This window comes from Phocoena phocoena, chromosome 11 (genome assembly GCF_963924675.1).
Source record: "Phocoena phocoena chromosome 11, mPhoPho1.1, whole genome shotgun sequence".
Classification (NCBI taxonomy): Eukaryota; Metazoa; Chordata; class Mammalia; order Artiodactyla; family Phocoenidae; genus Phocoena; species Phocoena phocoena.
This window is the reverse complement of record NC_089229.1, coordinates 74,836,789-74,855,569: the sequence shown is the minus strand read 5'-3', so window position 1 is coordinate 74,855,569 and position 18,781 is coordinate 74,836,789. Positions and strand designations below refer to the sequence as shown.

At 39.2% G+C, this 18,781-nt stretch overlaps 1 protein-coding gene across 1 annotated transcript in view; it reads right to left on the bottom strand.

Moving 5' to 3' along the window:
• Positions 1-18,175, bottom strand: part of SYT10 (synaptotagmin 10) — a 77,670-nt gene extending 59,495 nt beyond the window's left edge. Inside the window, exon 1 of the mRNA XM_065887257.1 lies at positions 17,697-18,175. Within this exon, the coding sequence (XP_065743329.1) occupies positions 17,697-17,847 (151 nt within the window). The 5' untranslated portion in view covers positions 17,848-18,175. The remainder of the gene's footprint in view (positions 1-17,696) is intronic.
• Positions 18,176-18,781: the final 606 nt, after the last annotated feature.

Below are 18,781 nucleotides of genomic sequence, written 5' to 3'. Positions count from 1 at the left end.
CGGGAATCAAGTCATATTCTGGAAACTTAGTAAATGGTCATCTTACTTCTTTTAGCCTAACATCCTTCCAAATTACCCAATCTGGTCAAATCTAAACTTTGCATGGCATTCCACAGTGTCTTTGTGATTTGACCCCTGGCTATTGACCCAACTTCATTCTTCTGCCACTCTCCTACCTATTCTCCTTCTCCTGACCACAAGTTACTCTCTCACGATTTTTGTTCGGACTGTTTCAAATAGTTCCAGGGCGTTTTTTCCTCCTGTCTGGGTGCCTGGCAAATTTGTATTCATGCTTCAAAAATTAGATCCAGTAGTACCTCTTCCCTGAAGCTCTCTCTGCCTCCTCTGTCCCTAAGGGCCTTTAAAGCACACCCACTACCATAGCACTAATAATAATTTATTGGCCTATAATCTTTTATCCCAAACACTTAGGACATGATGGTTTCAAAAATTATTTTCTTTTGGATATTGGAAAGGTAGTATGGTATACATTATCTGGGATAACATCTAGTAACCAAACACATTAATATATATGTAATGAAATGTATGGATCAGTCACACTGAGTGGGATCACTGAAGACTGTAAGCAACTTAATGCCAACTTAGGTAAGGTGTTGGTGCCAAATTGGACAATTTTTTAAAAATTTTATTTATTTTTGGCTGCTTTGGGTCTTCCTTGCTGCACACAGCCTTTTTCTAGTTGCGGTGAGGGGGGGCTACTCTTCGCGGCAGTGTGCGGGCTTCTCATTGCGGTGGCTTCTCTTGTTGCAGAGCTTGGGCTCTAGGCCCGTGGACTTCAGTAGTTGCAGCACGTGGGCTCAGTTGTTGTGGTGCACGGGCTCTGGGGTGCGCAAGCTTCAGTAATTGTGGCTTGTGAGCTCTAGAGTGCAGGCTCAGTAGTTGTGATGCACGGGCTTAGTTGGTCTGTGGCATGTGGGATCTTCCCTGACCAGGGATCGAACCTGTGTCCCCTGCATTCGCAGGCAGATTCTTAACCACCACGCCACCAGGGAAGTCCCCAAATTGGACAAGTTGCAAAATAATTTTCAGGTTTCAGAGGTTTGGAGGTTTCATAATTGTGGACAAGGAATTGTGGATATCTATTTATTTTGCTTCTCCAAATGCTCCCATCCTACTAATACACTTACTCCTTTTATTTACCTTTTTATTTTTAGTGTCTAGTATATATCACAAGGTCAAAAAATATTTATGGAGTTACTGAATACACATTTGGGGAATTATCTGAAAAGACACTCAAATGTCTGTGAACTTCAAGATGGCTAAAAGTTGAGTGATATGCAGGGAATATGTAGAAATTCTTATACTAGGAAAATAGTATAATATACTGTGAAACCATTTAGACCTGGGTTAAAATGTCAACTCCACCACTGTGTGACTTTGGACAAATTGTTTAGACTTTAAGAGTCTCAGTAAAATGGGGGAATTTATATTTATTTCATAGAAATGTTGTGAGTTTTATATAAGGAAATGTATGTAAATTATTTAGCATCATAATTTGCATAAGTGCAACAATAGGTTGCTACTATTGTCAACTATTTTTTTTCTTTAAACAAGAGTACCTAGGGGAAAAGAGGCATAGGTATGGATTGAGTATGGATTGAATGGTGATTCACAGATTAGTTAGAAGAGAAACACATCTTCTAATGCTATTTAGTACTGAATGCATTTAGTACTTCTAATGCTATTTAGTACTGTGTGAAAAAAACACATCTTCTAATGCTATTTAGTACTGAAAGGAGTGAATTTGCTTATAATGGAGACCAAAATTTCTAAGTAAATATTAATGTTTCAGGAAGTTAATAAATAACATTCTATTTTCCTACTCAGTTGTGCTCAGAGAAACAGTTCAAGCAGGTAGCAATTAAAAAAAAAAAAGTGAATATCAGCTTAGGTCCATTAGAAAGTGGATTTGCTAATATATCACCTTGAATTAACTAGACTAGCCCATACAGTCACAGTCCTGGCTGGACAACCACATGTGTTCCCCATGGGTACTTGACCCTATAAAATTTACTACACAAAGGAGTAGAGAATATTTGTTTCCTGAGGATATCAAGGTTATAACTCAAAGAAAAGGGGGAAACATGTAAGTCATTTCTTAGGGATGGGGTAGGCCAAGATTCCATGATTATCCTATCTTGTAGCTCCTTCCATCCAGAAATGTAAAGCAAGGGGGGAAGAGATTTCCCCACAACAGCAAGAAGTGAAAGAAGTTGCATCAGTTAGAATTTTATTGAGAAAAATAAAACTAAAATTATAAAAAGAAGCTTATTGTATTACACACTTTTTACGTTGCTTATTATTGAAATTATGACTAATTATTAAAAGTATTTAAAAACAAAACCAATAGTTTAATTCTTAGGTCTTTATGATTTTTTTTTCAACAAAATTTGTTTAACAAGATAAAAAAAGAATCTGACTCTTCAAAAGATTAAGGGAGGATCTGTGAGAATTTATAAAGTCATCAAAATGTTTAAAATGAGTTTTTATGATTCAGTATTTAGCTATGACATGAAGGATGTTATGAGTTTGGACTTAGTTCAAATTCAAATAAGTAGTCCCAGGAACATTTTTAAGTCAAGGTATGAAATGGTTGAATATGTATATCAGAAATAACCTGCTGGCTAGGGAGAAGATAAGAGTGGAGGCCAGCTAGAAGATGAAAAAATAGTTAACAGATTATAGTAGTCATCCACATGAGAGATTATAGTGGTTCTGAACAAGGGTTGCTGAAATGGGAAACAGAGCACATTGGGAAATCAAGGCTCTAGTGAAAGAGTGTGAAGATTGAAGGACAAGAATGTGATTCACTGGGAGACAAACAGGTTGTTGAAGTGAGGAAGACAATGACTTCAGCTTCGGCTGTGCTGGGTTTGGAGTACATACCCAACATGCAAATAGAAGTTTTGAGTAAGCTGTTGGTCACTGCAACTCAAGATAAAATTGAAGAACTTTCTTAAATAGTAGAATCTGAATCCATGAAAGAGAAGATAAAAGCCCCTTAACAGATCCCTGACGACACCGATAATAAAAGAAAGATAACTTTAAAGAACAAAGAGCCTGCATAGAAGACTGGGAAAGAGTAGAAGTATGAAAAAAAATGAGGCCAATATGCTTTCACAGAAGTTTAGAGAATATTTTAAGAAGTGGTAAACAGCATAAAAAGTTAAAGTAAGTTCAATTAAAACAAAGGTTGGTAAGTATCCATTAACTTTAACAAGTAGGTCTTTAGTGCATTCAAGGAGACTACTGAAGCAGAGACTTAAACAGATGAATGTGGTTTAATGAATGAATGGGAATGAGGATGTGAATTCTGTGAGTGTAGATAGTTCCTTCAGGACATTGTATTTAGGGAAGAGGGAAACAGTAGCACATGGAATTGATGATGTTTGGATGTGCAATATTTTAGCATATTTTAAAATTTATGGGAAGGAATCAGTAGACAAGAAGAGATAGAAAATTAAGCAGAATGAATAATTAATAGTAAAGTCTCATAAAAGGTGACCATGGGTGGAGTCTGAAGCAAAGGTGAAAAGATTGGATCATGTCTTCCTTTGTAAGAAAACAAGGATGGGCAGGAGACCTTCAAGATGGCAGAGGAATAAGACATGGAGATCACCTTCCTCTCCACAAATACATCAGAAATACATCTATATGTGGAACAACTCCTACAGAACACCTACTGCATGCTGGCAGAAGACCTCAGACTTCCCAAAAGGCAAGAAACTCCCCGCGTACCTGGGTAGGGCAAAAGAAAAAAGAAAAAACAGAGACAAAAGAATAGGGATGAGACCTGCACCTTGGGGAGGGAGCCGAGAAGGAGGAAAAGTTTCCACACACTAGGAGGGCCCTTCACTGGCGGAGACGGGGTGGTTGGTGGGGGGAACTTTGGAGCCACTGAGGAGAGCACAGAAACAGGGGTGCAGAGGGCAAAGCAGAGAGATCACCACACAGAGGATCACTGCCAACCAGTACTCACCAGCCAGAGAGGCTTCTCTGCTCACTTGCTGGGATGGGTGGGGGCTGGGAGATGAGGTTCCAGCTTTGGAGGTCAGATCCCAGGGAGAGGACTGGGGTTGCCTGTGTGAACACAGCCTGAAGGGGGCTAATGCACCACAGCTAGCCAGGAGGGAGTCTGGGAAACAGTCTGCACCTGACCAAGAGGCAAGAGACCATTGTTTCAGGGTGCGTGAGGACAGGGGACTCAGAGCGCCACCTAAATGAGCTCCAGAGAAGGGCACGAGCTGCGGCTATCAGCGCAGACCCCAGAGATGGGCATGAAGATCTAAGGCTGCTGCAGCAGCCACCAAGAAGCCTGTGTGCAAGCACAGGTCACTATTGCACCTCCCGTCCTGGGAGCCTGTGCAGCCCACCACTGCCAGGGTCCCATGATCCAGGGACAACTTCCCCGGGAGAACACATAGTGCACCTCAGGTTGTTGCAATATCACACTGGCCTCTGTCACCACAGGACTGCCCCGCATACTGTACCCCTCCTTCCCCCCAGCCTGAGTGAGCCAGAGCTCCCTAATCAGCTGCTCCTTTAACCCTGTCCTGTCTGGGCGGGAACAGATGCCCTCAGTTGACCTATACACAGAGGCAGGGCCAGTACAAAGCTGAACCCCAGGAGCTGTACAAACAAAGAAGACAAAGGGAAATTTCTCCCAGCAGCCTCAGGAGCAGCGGATTAAATCTCCACAATCAACTTGATGTACCTTGCATCTGTGGAATACCTGAATAGACAATGAACCATCCCAAAATTGAGGCGGTAGACTTTGGAAGCAACTGTAGACTTGAGGTTTGCTGTACGTGACTGACTGGTTCCCAGTTTTATGTTTATCTTAGTTTAGTATTTAGAGTTTATTATCATTGGTAGATTTGTTTAGTGATTTGGTTGCTCTCTTCCTTTTTAAAATTTATTTATTTTTTTAAAATATAGATACATATATTTAAAATTTTTTTTCTCTGTAAGTGTGTATGTGTATTCTTCTTTGTGTGATTTTGTCTGTATAGCTTTGCTTTTACCATTTGTCCTAGGGTTCTGTCTGTCAGTTTTTTCTTTTTTCTTTATTTTGTTTTTACTATTCTTTTTAGTGCTTGTTATCATTGGTGGATTTGTTTTTGGTTTGGTTTCTCTCTTCTTTCTTTCTCCCTTTATTTCTCCCTTTTCTCCTCCCTTTCTTCCTCCCTTCCTTCCTTTCCCTTCCCTTCCCTTCCCTTCCCTTCTTTTCCCTTCCCTTCCCTTCCCTTCCCTTCCCTTCCCTTCCCTTCCCTCCCTCCCTCCCTCCCTCCTTTCTTTCCCCCTTTTCTTCTGAGCCACATAGCTGACAGAGTCTTGGTGCTCTGGCAGGGTGTCAGGCCTGTGCCTCTGAGGTGGGACAGCTGAGTTCAAGACATTGGTCCACCAGAGACCTCCCAGATCCACATAATATCAAATGGTGAAAGCTCTCCCAGAGATAGCCATCTCAATGCTAAGGCTCCATTCAACAACCAGAAAGCTACAGTGCTAGACATCCTACGACAAACAACTAGCAAGACAGGAACACAAAACCACCCATTAGCAGAGAGGTTGCCTAAAATCATAATAAGGTCACAGACACACCAAAACACACCAACAGACATGGTCCTGCCTATCAGAAACATAAGACACAGCCTCATCCACGAGAACACAGGCACTAGTCCCCTTCCCCAGGAAGCCTACACAACCCACTGAAAAAACCTTAGCCACTAGGGGCAGACACCAAAAACAACAAGAACTACAAACCTGCAAGCTGCAATAAGGGGACCCCAAACACAGTAAGGTAAGCACATGAGAAGACAGAGAAACACACAGCAGAAAATGAGCAAGGTAAAAACCCACCAGACCAAACAAATGACGAGGAAATGGGCAGTCTACCTGAAAAAGTATTGAGAGTAATTAATAAAGAGTATCCAAAATCTTGGAAATGGAATGAAGAAAATACAAGAAATGTTTAACAAGGACCTAGAAGAACTAAAGAGCAAACAAACAATGATGAACAACACAATAAATGAAATTTAAAATTCTCTAGAAGGAAACAATAGCAGAATAACTGAGGCAGAAGAATGGATAAGTGACCTGGAAGATAAAATAGTGGGAATAATTACTGCAGAGCAGAATAAAGAAAACCAGAATGAAAAGAATTGGAGAGAGCCTCAGAGACCTCTGGGACAACACTAAATGCACCAACATTCCAATTATAGGGGTCCCAGAAGAAGAATAGAAAAAGAAAGGGACTGAGAAAATATTTAAAGAGATTATAGTTGAAAGCTTCCCTAATATGGGAAAGGAAATAGTCAATCAAGTGCAGGAAGCACAGAGAGTCCCATACATGATAAATGCAAGAAGAAATATGTCAAGACACATATTAATCAAACTATCAAAAATTAAATACAAAGAAAAAATATTAAAAGCAGCAAGGGAAATACAACAAATAACATACAAGGGTATCCCCATAAGGTTAATGGCTGATTTTTCAGCAGAAACTCTGCAGGCCAGAAGGGAGTGGCAAGACATATTTAAAGTGATGAAAGGGAAGAAATTACAACCAAGATTACTCTACCCAGCAAGGATCTCATTCAGATTCGACGGACAAATTAAAAAACTTAGAGAAAAGCAAGAGCTAATAGAATTCTGCATGACCATACCAGCTTTACAGCAAATGCTAAAGGAACTTCTCTAGGCAGGAAACACAAGAGAAGGAAAAGATCTACAATAACAAACCCAAAACAATTATGAAAATGGTAATAGGAACATACATATCGGTAACTACATTAAATGTAAGTGGATTAAATGCTCCCACCAATAGACATAGTCTGGCTGAATGGATACAAAAACAAGACCCATATATATGCTGTCTGTAGGAGACCAACTTCAGACCTAGGGATACATACAGACTGAAAGTGAGGGGATGGAAAAAGATATTCCACGCAAATGGAAATCAAAAGAAAGCTGGAGTAGCAATATTCATATCAGAAAAAATAGACTCTAAAATAAAGACTACTACAAGAGACAAAGAAGGACACTACCTAATGATCAAGGGATCAATCCAAGAAGAAGATATAACAATGGTAAATATTTATGCAACCAACATAGGAGCACTTCAATACATAAGACAAATGCTAAGAGGCATAAAATGGGAAATTGACAGTAACACAATCATAGTAGGGGACTTTATCACCCCACTTTCACCAATGGACAGATCAACTAAAATGAAAATAAATAAGGAAGCACAAACTTTAAAGGATACATTAAACAAGGCCAATCTAATTGATATTTATAGGATATTCCATCCAAAAACAACAGAATACAATTTCTTCTCAAGTGCTCATGGAACATTCTCCAGGATAGATCATATCTTGGGTCACAAATCAAGTCTTGGTGAATTTAAGAAAACTGAAATTGTATCAAGTATCTTTTACGACCACAATGCTATGAGACTAGATATCAATTACAGGAAAAAAAATGGAAAAAATACAAACACATGTAGGCTAAACAATACACTACTTAATAACCAAGAGATCACTGAGGAAATCAAAGAGGAAATCAAAAAACCTAGAAACAAATGACTATGAAAACAAAATGACAAAAAACCTATGGAATTCAGCAAAAGCAGTTCTAAGAGGGAAGTTTATAGCAATACAATCCTACCTCAAGAAACAAGAAACATCTCAAACAAACAACCTAACCTTACACCTAAAGCAATTAGAGAAAGAAGAACAAAAAAACCCCAAAATTAGCAGAAGGAAAGAAATCATAAAGATTAGATCAGAAATAAATGAAAAAGAAATGAAGGAAACAAGAGCAAAGATGAATAAAACTAAAAGCTGGTTCTGTGACAAGATAAACAAAACTGACAAACCATTAGCCAGACTCATCAAGAAAAAAAGGGAGAAGACTCAAAGCAATAGAATTAGAAATGAAAAAGGAGAGGTAGCAACGGACACTACAGAAATACAAAGAATCATGAGAGATTACAAAAAGCAACTATATGCTAATGAAATGGACAACCTGGAAGAAATGGACAAATTCTTCAAAAAGCACAACCTTCCAAGACTGAACCAGGAAGAAATAGAAAATATAAACAGACCAATCAGAAGCACTGAAATTGAGACTGTGATTAAAAATCTTCCAACAAACAAAAGCCCAAGACCAGATGACTTCACAGGTGAATTCTATCAAACATTTAGAGAAGAGCTAACACCTGTCCTTCTCAAACTCTTCCAAAATATAACAGAGGGAGGAACACTCCCAAACTCATTCTACAAGGCCACGACCACACTGATACCAAAACCAGACAAAGATATCACAGAAAAAGAAAACTACACAACAATATCACTGATGAACATAGATGCAAAACTCCTCAACAAAATACTAGCAATCAGAATCCAACAGCACATTAAAAGGATCATACACCATGATCAATTGGGATTTATCCCAGGAATGCAAGGATTCTTCAATATGTGCAAATCAATCAATGTGATAAACCATATTAACAAGTTGAAGGAGAAAAATCATATGATCATCTCAATAGACGCAGAAAAAGGTTTAGACAAAATTTAACCCCATTTATGATAAAAAAAACCCTCCAGAAAGTAGGCATAGAGGGAACTTACCTCAACATAATAAAGGCCATATATGACAAACCCAAAGCCAACATCGTTCTCAATGGTGAAAAACTGAAACCATTTCCTCTAAGATCAGGAACAAGACAAGGTTGTCCACCCTCACCACTATTATTCAACATAGTTTTGGAAGTTTTAGCTATAGCAATCAGAGAAGAAAAAGAAAGAAAAGGAATCCAAATCGGAAAAGAAGAGGTAAAGTTCTCACTGTGTGCAGGTGACATGATACTATACATAAAGTATTCGAAAGATGTCACCAGAAAACTATTAGAGCTAATCAATGAATTTGGTAAAGTAGCAGGATACAAAATTAATGCAAGGAAATCTCCTGCATTCCTATACACTAATAATGAAAAATCTGAAAGAGAAATTATGGAAACACTCCCATTTATCATTTCAACAGAAAGAACAAAATACCTAGGAATAAACCTACCTAAGGAGACAAAAGACCTGTATGCAGAAAACTATAAGACACTGCTGAAAGAAATTAAAGATGATACAAACAGATGGAGAGATATACCATGTTCTTGGAAGAATCAAAATTGTGAAAATGACTATACTACCCAAAGCAATCTACAGATTCAATGCAATCCCTATCAAACTACAAATGGCATTTTTCACAGAAGTGGAACAAAAAATTTCACAATTTGTATGGAAACACAAAAGACCCCACATAGCCAAAGCAATCTTGAGAAAGAAGAATGGAGCTGGAGCAATCAGGCTCTCAGACTTCAGACTATACTACAATGCTACAGTAATCAAGACAGTATGGTACTGGCACAAAAACAGAAATATAGATCAATGGAACAGGATAGAAAGCCCAGAGATAAACCTACGCACATATGGTCACCTTATCTTTGATAAAGGAGGCAAGAATATACAATGGAGAAAAGACAGTCTCTTCAATAAGTGGTGCTGGAAAAACTGGGCAGCTACATTTAAAGAATGAAATTAGAACACTCCCTAACACCATACACAAAAATAAACTCTAAATGGATTAAAATCCTAAATGTAAGGCCAGAAAGTCTTAGCAGAAACATAGGCAGAACACTCTATGACATAAATCACAGAAAGATCATTTTTGACCCACCTCCTAGAGAAATGGAAATAAAAACAAAAATAAACAAATGGGACCTAATGAAACTTAAAAGCTTCTGCACAGCAAAGGAAACCATAAACAAGATGAAAAGACAACCCTCAGAATGGGAGAAAATATTTGCAAATGAAGCAACTGACAAAGGATGAATCTACAAAATGTATAAGCCGCTCATGCAGCTCAATATCAAAAACACAAACAACCCAACCCAAAAATGTGCAGAAGACCTAAACAGACATTTCTCTAAAGAAGATATACAGATTGCCAACAAACATATAAAAGAATGCTCAACATCATTAATCATTAGAGAAATGCAAATCAAAACTACAATGAGGTATCACCTCACACCAGTCAGTAAGGCCATCATCAAAAAATCTACAGACAGTAAATGCTGGAGAGGGTGTGGAGAAAAGTGCACTGTTGGTGGGAATGTAATTTGATACAGCCACTATGGAGAACAGTATGGAGGTTCCTTAAAAATCTAAAAATAGAACTACCACATGACCCAGCAGTCCCACTACTGGGCATATACCCTGAAAAAAACATAATTCAAAAAGAGTCATGTACCACAATGTTCATTGCAGCTCTATTTACAATAGCCAGGACATGGAAGCAACCTAAGTGTCCATCGACAGATGAATCGATAAAGTGGATGTGGCACATATATACAATGGAATTTTACTCAGCCATAAAAAGAAACGAAATTGAGTTATTTGTAGTGAGGTGGATGAACCCAGAGACTGTCATACAGAATGAAGTAAGTCAGAAAGACAAAAATAAATACTGTATGTTAACACATAAATATGGAATCTAAAAAAAAAAAAAAAGGGGTTCTGAAGAACCTAGGGTCAGGACAGGAATAAAGATGCAGAGGTAGAGAATCGATTTGAGAATACGGGGATGGGGAAGGGTAAGCTGTGATGAAGTGAGCGGGTGGCATGGACTTATATAAAGTAACAAATCTAAAGTAGATAGCTAGTGAGAAGCAGCCCTATAGCACAGTGAGATCAGCTCGGTGCTTTGTGACCACCTAGAGGGGTGCGATAAGAAATGTGAGAGGGAGACGCAAGAGGGAGGAGATATGGGGATATATGTATATGTAGAGCTGATTCACTTTGTTATAAAGCAGAAACTAACACACCATTGTAAAGCGATTATACTCCAATAGAGATGTTAAAAAAAGAAAAGAAAAGGAGGATGGTTCTGGAATCAGGTAAGTTTATAGGTATAGGCAGGAAGACAAGGGAATTCTTGTTTTAAGTACAATTTTCTCTGCAAAGTAAGAGTTAGGGTCAACTGCCAGTTAGTTTGGGATACTGGGGAATAATTTGGAATATTTAAACAGAGTGCGGAAAATCTGATATATGAACTTTAGAGAACAGGAGAAAATTGAATAGGAAAACAAAGGATGTCTGGTCAGAATTGAGGGTTCTTTTGAAATTGGAGACTAAGAGTGATACTCGTCTGCCTGGTTTTAAAACCTCCTAAATATTGTTTCTTTGGTGTAGGAATAGAGAAGCAGATGAATTTATCCATGAATGAGCACCCCCTACCCTCCCAGGAGAATGTGATAAACCTCAAAGGAGAAAATGATTGCGATGATGAAATGATGTATCGTAAGTATGATGCAATATTTGTTGACAGGGAATTCACACAGAGGTAGAAAACTGAATGGAGTTTCCAAATGAGAAAGATAAAAGCATAGCAGCTCTTCGTTGGGGCTCAGAATATTTAAATTTATAATTCTAAAATAGTACTGTTTAACATAATGACTAGTGTTTGAGCATGATCATAAAAGAAATGAGGTAAGGTGGAGAGGAGGAGAAGATCACTGGAGCAAAGGGGCCAACCATTCTGAGGCCAGGGTGATGAATATGAATGGTTTGCCTTCACACAGACTTTGAAATTGCCCATTTTAATGAGCAAGCTTGATGAGTAGGATCTCTCTAGCTCAAAATTTTAATGTCTCTGGATAATTAAAAAGAATCCATTATATGCCATTCACCCAATTAGATCTTGGTAAAATTAGAGTAAATGAAATTTCAAAAATTAGATTAGACTCAAAGATAATTAGGTTTAAAATTGCTCAAACTCTGATTTGACTACATACATATGCATAACTATTGCTTCCACCGATATGTATCTACTTATCTATCTGTCTGGTTGGCTGACTCTATATCTCTGACTGATTTGTAGCCATAAAGATCTTACTCTTTTATCATGTCTTAGTATCTCAAAATAAAGTGACATTGCTCTGAAAAAAACAGGAAAGACCACTCTCATCAGAAAATAGAATAAGCCAAAAAATGCTAATTCCTCAGAATCTTTTAGTAAAACAGAACTTTGCTAAAGTCTAACATTTGCATGGTCTTAATTACTATGGATTGTAAATACTGTTAGGTCTAATTACCTATTAACCATGCAGATGGCTACGATGCAGAAAAGCATAGGCCAATTTGTATGCTCTCAATTCCAATTACTACTGCCTTAGTTGATAATCTTATCTGTGTCTTTCTGCATCATTTTTTTAAATTTTAAAATTCTAGTTTTTTAATTTCTCAAAATGTACAAAGAAGTAATTTCTCAATTAATCAGAAATTATAATTTCTTGTATATTCCAAGTCTTTTGTTTCTTTGGTTGTCCTCATTTTTGCCTGATGACAGACCATGTTTATGACAACATTCTGCAGAGAACAAGAGGTAATAAAACTCAAACCAGCAACTCTTATTCAGAGAAAGCTGAGGAAAGCTGCCTCTAAAATGAAAATTTGGAATTATCTGTGAAGTTAACTTATTTATACTCTTCATATGGTGTTATTATTATAATGGGGCATAATTCTGATTTCTATAATAAGGGACCAAAAAAATACTGACTTAAACAAGATAGAAGTTTATTTCTCTCTCATTTAATTAATTGGCTCAGCATAAGAAAGCAGGGCAAATACATCAGCTTCAGGTGTTTGGAATCCTGGTTTCTTCCATATTTTTGCTTTTCTATTCAAAGGTTTTTGCTTTCTCGTTATAGTCCAAGATGGCAAGCTTAATGTCTACGTTCCACACAGCTGGATGAAGAATAACAAGCTTGTTACAATTGCTAATAGCCATTAAGTGTGTCATAGTTTTCTCTGTGTATGTGCTAAAGCAAATACATCAGCATCAGAAGTCGCAGAATGAGTCTAAATTGGCTTGGAAGAAAATACTGGAGAAAATAGCGAAACAGACCCGTAACCCTCATAAGCCAAACTTTTGTTGGGTCAGATGGGTTTGGCAACATTGCCAACATTCGACATAACTGTACAGCTAGCTTTAGAGCACAACAACACTAGATTTTATATCTTATGAATTCCTGCGTGGAAAAAAGTGCATCATTACTAGTCTTGACAGCATTCTTGATGGCAAAGAGTCCAATGACGAGAGGATAAACAAAGGTATCACCAATTCTCAATCAAAAAGCCATTCAGAAGATTCAGACTCAAAACTTTAATTTTTAAATTATTTTAACCTATATGTCTTTTATACTTTCCTTTTTATATTTGTACAAGAGTGATATATGATATTAAAAATTTATGTCTAACTTTTAGAAGTTTTTCCATAAGTATAAAATAAAAAATTCTATGTGATAAGAAAGCATAATTTAATTTGCATCCTTCTTTTTCCTTTTTTGGTATCATATAAAATAATGTTGTGTCTTATAATCAATAGCATCTTAGATTCAATAAAATATGGTATCAAGTATAGTACCAAATATCGTATTAAATTAGCCAAATTTATTGGCTAATTTGTTGACAGGGAATTCACACAGAGGTAGAAAACTGAATGGAGTTTCCAAATGAGAAATCTTTACATATATTCGTAATTGAGTAAATGATTTATAAATGATTTATAATCTGTGATTGTATGTTAATTCTACATTTACATTAACTTGAACAACTGTGCACAACATTTAATTAATGGTACCAGTACCATTCTTATTAGTCAAGTAACTTCAGTGAAAGTGTTTGCCATATAAATACCTACTTGCTCCCACATCTAAGAAATTGAAGAACACACATATGAATTTAGAATAATTTGTTTAAATGTTTATTTTAGAATTTTTACTACTAAATTAAAAGTAAAAGTGAAAATTTATAACATTAATGGATTAAATGTTTATTTAAAATATTTAAATTATGGTTAGGTCTATACAGTTGTGGTGCGACTATGAGCTTAAGTGGGTTTGATTAGCTGCATTTATGAGGTCTGCTTTTCAAGCAACAAAGTTTCCTAAAACCTCATAGGGATTTGGATATGGAGAAGCAATTAAAGACTGACCAGAAATGAACTCAAATGAAGTTCAAAAACTCTTATGTATATTCAATCACAGTATGTATGAAAAATCACATTTAAGGCCAATATATTGTTTTGTATTTTCCCTAAGCATTATAACATTAAGTTCTATTATATCAATAAATTAATGAATTTAGTGGGTGATCTATCTATTTAGGGGGACAGGGAGAATCAGTGGCAAAAAGACTGCAAAAATCTGATTTTCTAAAAAAATAGCACATGATGAACTTTCCAGTTTACTAGTAATGTTGGCATCAATAATGTCTCTAAAAAAACTATTCCAAAAGAGTAAATTAACTAGTGTTGCCATCTGCAGTTAAGTTTTTGTAAAGTTTACTAAAATATGGGATCTGTCGACTTAATTGCTTGATCCTCAAGGCAATAACACTGCTGCTGCTTCTGTTACTGCTGTAGTAGTAAATGGTAAACAGAATGGTGAAGCTGCTCCTTACTGGCATTAAAAAAAACATTAGGAGAATATCTTATTTATATATATGATTCATGACTTCTTTAAGGTAGAATAACTTTAGGATTACAGTCAACCCTCTGTATCCATGTTCCATATCCATGGGATCAAGCAACCACAGGTTGAAAATATTTTTTAAAAAAAGAAAAATTCCAGGAAGTTCAAAAAACCAAAACTTGAATTTGTTACACAGCCTACTATTTACATTGTTTACATTGTATTTACAACTATTTACATAATCATTTACATTGATTTAGGTATTAACAGTAATCTAGAGATGATATAAAGTATATGGGAGGAAGTGCTGTAGGTTACATGCAAATACTACATCACTTTATATAAGGAACTTGAGCATCACAAATTTTGTTATCTGTGGGGGCTCCTAGAACAAATCCCCCATGGAGACTAAAGGAGGACTACACCTGCACTTCTCTGCCTCTACACTTATATGAAGGAATCTAAAAATATACACAATCTGGAAGCTTGCAATTGTCACTGCAACCTTAGAATAACTGACACCATCTGGGCAGTGCTGAAAGTAAAAAACCACTGTACCATTCGATGTCCATGTCCTCCTACCAATAATGTGTTTCTCTTTAAACAAACGGTGAGTAGAAGGCTCGCCTACTGTAAGTGTGTTTACGTAGGGATCTTTAATAAAGGACACAAGTACATAAGTTATAAGAAAGTTTACTTTAAAGAACAAAGTGAAGCTGAGTGGCTAATTAATATAATTAAAGACTTGTAAATAATCTTTGATCCGTTTCATAGATATATATTGGTATTGGGAGTATATTTGCAGATTAAAGTATTGTACTTCTAATTGTTGCATAGATTTACAAATGGAAAGTGTAAAGCAATCTTGTGCATCTTTATATCTCATACACAACCTAGTAGGATGTCTTTTCTAGTGACAGCCATTGAATAAATATTCATATATTAAATTGAATACCCCATTTGAATAGTACATATTTTCCCCTAAGGGCAGAAAAATATCCATGTAATTGTTTTAGACTATGTTTTGTCCACTTTTTGTTCCCAAGGGAAAGTCCAAAAGGAATTAGGATTACAACTACTTCTTGTAGTGCTTAGGACGGGCTCAGAACCCTTTCTACAATTCATATACTGTGCTTTACCTTAAGCTGATAATTGTGTATTTATAAAGATTTAAGAGCTAGTGTTTGTTTTCCAACCTTCAAATTTTCCTCATTATCAATCAATTTGAGACCCAGGAAACCACTATTTGGTGTATGATCACAAGGGGTAGTGGTGGAAATCAGTAGTTTTATCCACAGTATCAAATGTTAAATGACCAAAGTACAGATCTTTAAACTTAAATACTTTCATTTCTTTCACTTCACCTCCTTCTCTTAGTCTTATCTTTAGCAAGTGTATCATCAAAGACATTTCAGAGCAACTTATCCATTCACCACACAGGATTTTAAGTTCACTCTATTTTGAGTGTTTATCTCATGCTTAGCTACCATGCACAAGACAAGCATATACACAATGTTCACCCAGTGCCTTCCAATAGTAGTTGAGTTTCATACATTCCTAGCAATTTAACACCTGATGAACAAATGGAAGACTCTGTTGTGTTTATAAAAATTCACAAAATGTCTACGTTTCCAGAATATGTACAGAAGCAATTATGTATCATTCCGCTCCAGGGCCCAAATAGCAACAACTCCTCAGGTTCTGCCAAGGGCATACAGAAGCCTCTCGTGGTTCCTATTGCCAAGATCAGAGAATTTTAAGAGTGCAAATATTCCACTTAAATAATGGTACGCAAAGACTAAACCACATCTCTCCTCCACCTCCATCCCCTCTCCCTTTGTCTTTGGTGGTAATGGATGAGGGGATCACTAACTGTGCCCTCTTTGCCTCCTCCCCAGCACAGAGCTCTCCACCTCACGTTCCACACTGAGCTACGGTCCAGCTCTTACCTGTTGCCTTGGTTACCCTCAACCCACGAAGCCCTGTCAGGTGACTAAAATGACGGGAAAGTACGGGGAAAGAAACAAGACCCTACAGAAGGAATGATAACCTTCCAGCCCGATGACGAAAATCCCCAACCAGTGTTCGTCTCCCAAAGCAACAAGTGACCCTCTCACAAGGGACTCTTAAAACCACGCGGCCAGCAACTCCCGGAATCCATCTCGCCCGCGTCAACAGCACAACAGGCTGCACATAGCGCAGGTCGTAAAAAACCCTTTCCCCCAAGCATGACCAAAACAGTGACTCTGATACGCTCCCCACACCCCTTTGAGAAAAATCTGTCACCTGAGACTTCTTTCCACCTCCAGATTTCTGAAGGTCGATGTGTTTCCTCCACCCCACCCCGTTTTTTCCCCCCAAGTTTCTTGAAGGAGCAGAGAGGGTGCCTGTGTTGGGGGGTATATGAGCACGTGTGTAGAAAGGATTTATAACCCTTTGCCTCTGTTCCACGTAAATCTGTATGTGCACTGAGCCTTACCTGTCGCGTCAAAAATGGGATCCATAATCCCTGCTGTTGGGCCAACGTCATGAAGCCCTATAAAGTTATATGTATTAAAGGGCTTTGCACACTGTCAAATGCTAGACAGCTTGCGGCCGCGGGTTATCCCTACAGGGATCCTTTCTGCTCTCGGGGGCCAAGGCAGCCCCATTTCCAACGCGGTTCTTTGCGTCCACGCCCGGATTCTTCCGCCTGGCCCCCTCCCCAAGCCGCGACCCACCACCCGCAGGACAAGCTAGGGCAACCAGAGTCCGGGTGGTGAATGGCCCCCGAGGGCAGCGCTCGGCTAATGGTCGGACGCCGCTCGCGCTCGCCCCTCCACTCCGGGAGGGAGATCGGAGGCGTGGGAAAGCTCAGAGAGAGGGGGTGCAGGCGCCTGGGAGCGAGAGACGGCGCCGGCGGGTATGGAGTGGACCAGAGAAGTGGAAGAAGCCGGGCAGATGGAGGCGAGGAGACAAAACCCGAAGAGTCCACGCTGGAAGTCACTAGGAGCTGACCAGAAGGAAGGAGCGAGGTAGGATAGGAAAGCGCGGCGTCCCAAAGGTGCGCCAGCGCCGCACTGAAGGCTCAGGACCCGGGAGCTTAGAGCCGAGAGGACGCAGGTCCCAGACGACTGGGAGGTCGCGAGCGGAGCCCTCCCCCAATTACCTGTGCTACTTCCGCCCTGGCTGCCCCTGTCCGTGGGGAAGATGCTTGAGCATTTCTCCCACTCCACCTGGCCCGCGAAGCACAGCTCGGTGACGATATGCAGCGCCTTCTGGCACAGGCTGCTCACTCCGTCCTCCTTTTGGAAACTCATCGTTTGGCCTTGTTTCCCCCAATTAGCCGTCCTTTCCCCTTCCCGTTACCTCTGTGCTGGCCCCTCTAGCGCCGTAAACCATAACCGGCCCTCGAGGACTTTGGCCGGAGAGCGCGCAGCTAAAAGGTGGCAATTTAGGAGCCCCATGTTGGCCCCATGGCGGGAGCGGAGGGCTCGGGAGAAGGGGGAGAGGCTGGGGCGGTAACCGGGGCGAGGCGGAGGCGGAGGCGGCAGCGGCTGCTGCGAGGTTTTTGCTAACTCTCACGCGGCGCGAACGAGCCCAAGCGAGCTGGAGAGAGACCCGGCATGGAGTGCGGAGGGGAGGGGGCGGGGGACGTAAAAAAACTAAAGCCCTCGACTGCTGCAGCGCTTGTGTTTCTGGCGGGTGCCTGAAGGGGGCGCTTCCAATCACAGCCTGGCGCCGGCCCGGTAACCCCCAATAGAACGCGCCGTCCCCCTTCTTTAGTCCCCGGGGGAAGGGGGAGACCATGGGGGAGGGGCGGCCCGGCTCCCCTGCTGGGTCGTCCTGCGGAGGCTGGGGATGCTCTTCTAGGGGCACAGGAGGGCGAGAAATCTTGGTTTTCTCTGTACCTTTTTCAGCCTCCGTACCCCAATCCCCTCTTCTCTCCAACGTGACTACGGATGTGTTCTATCCGGTTCTACTTTTCTGAAAAGTCATTCCAACTGAAAACAAACTGAAAAAGTTAAATTGAAAAAACGAGTAGATGAGTAATAAAGCTAGATGTCTATAGAAGACATCCCAGGAAAGCATTTTAAAAATGATTTCTAACTATGATTGTTTACAGACAGAATATTCAACCCAAGAGGTCTTTTTATTACTAGTAGTGAAATTCACCATGAGGTGCATTTACTGATTACCCAGTTCAGTTTTTCTTTATGCATAAACAAACTGAATAGTCAAATTTTAATTTAT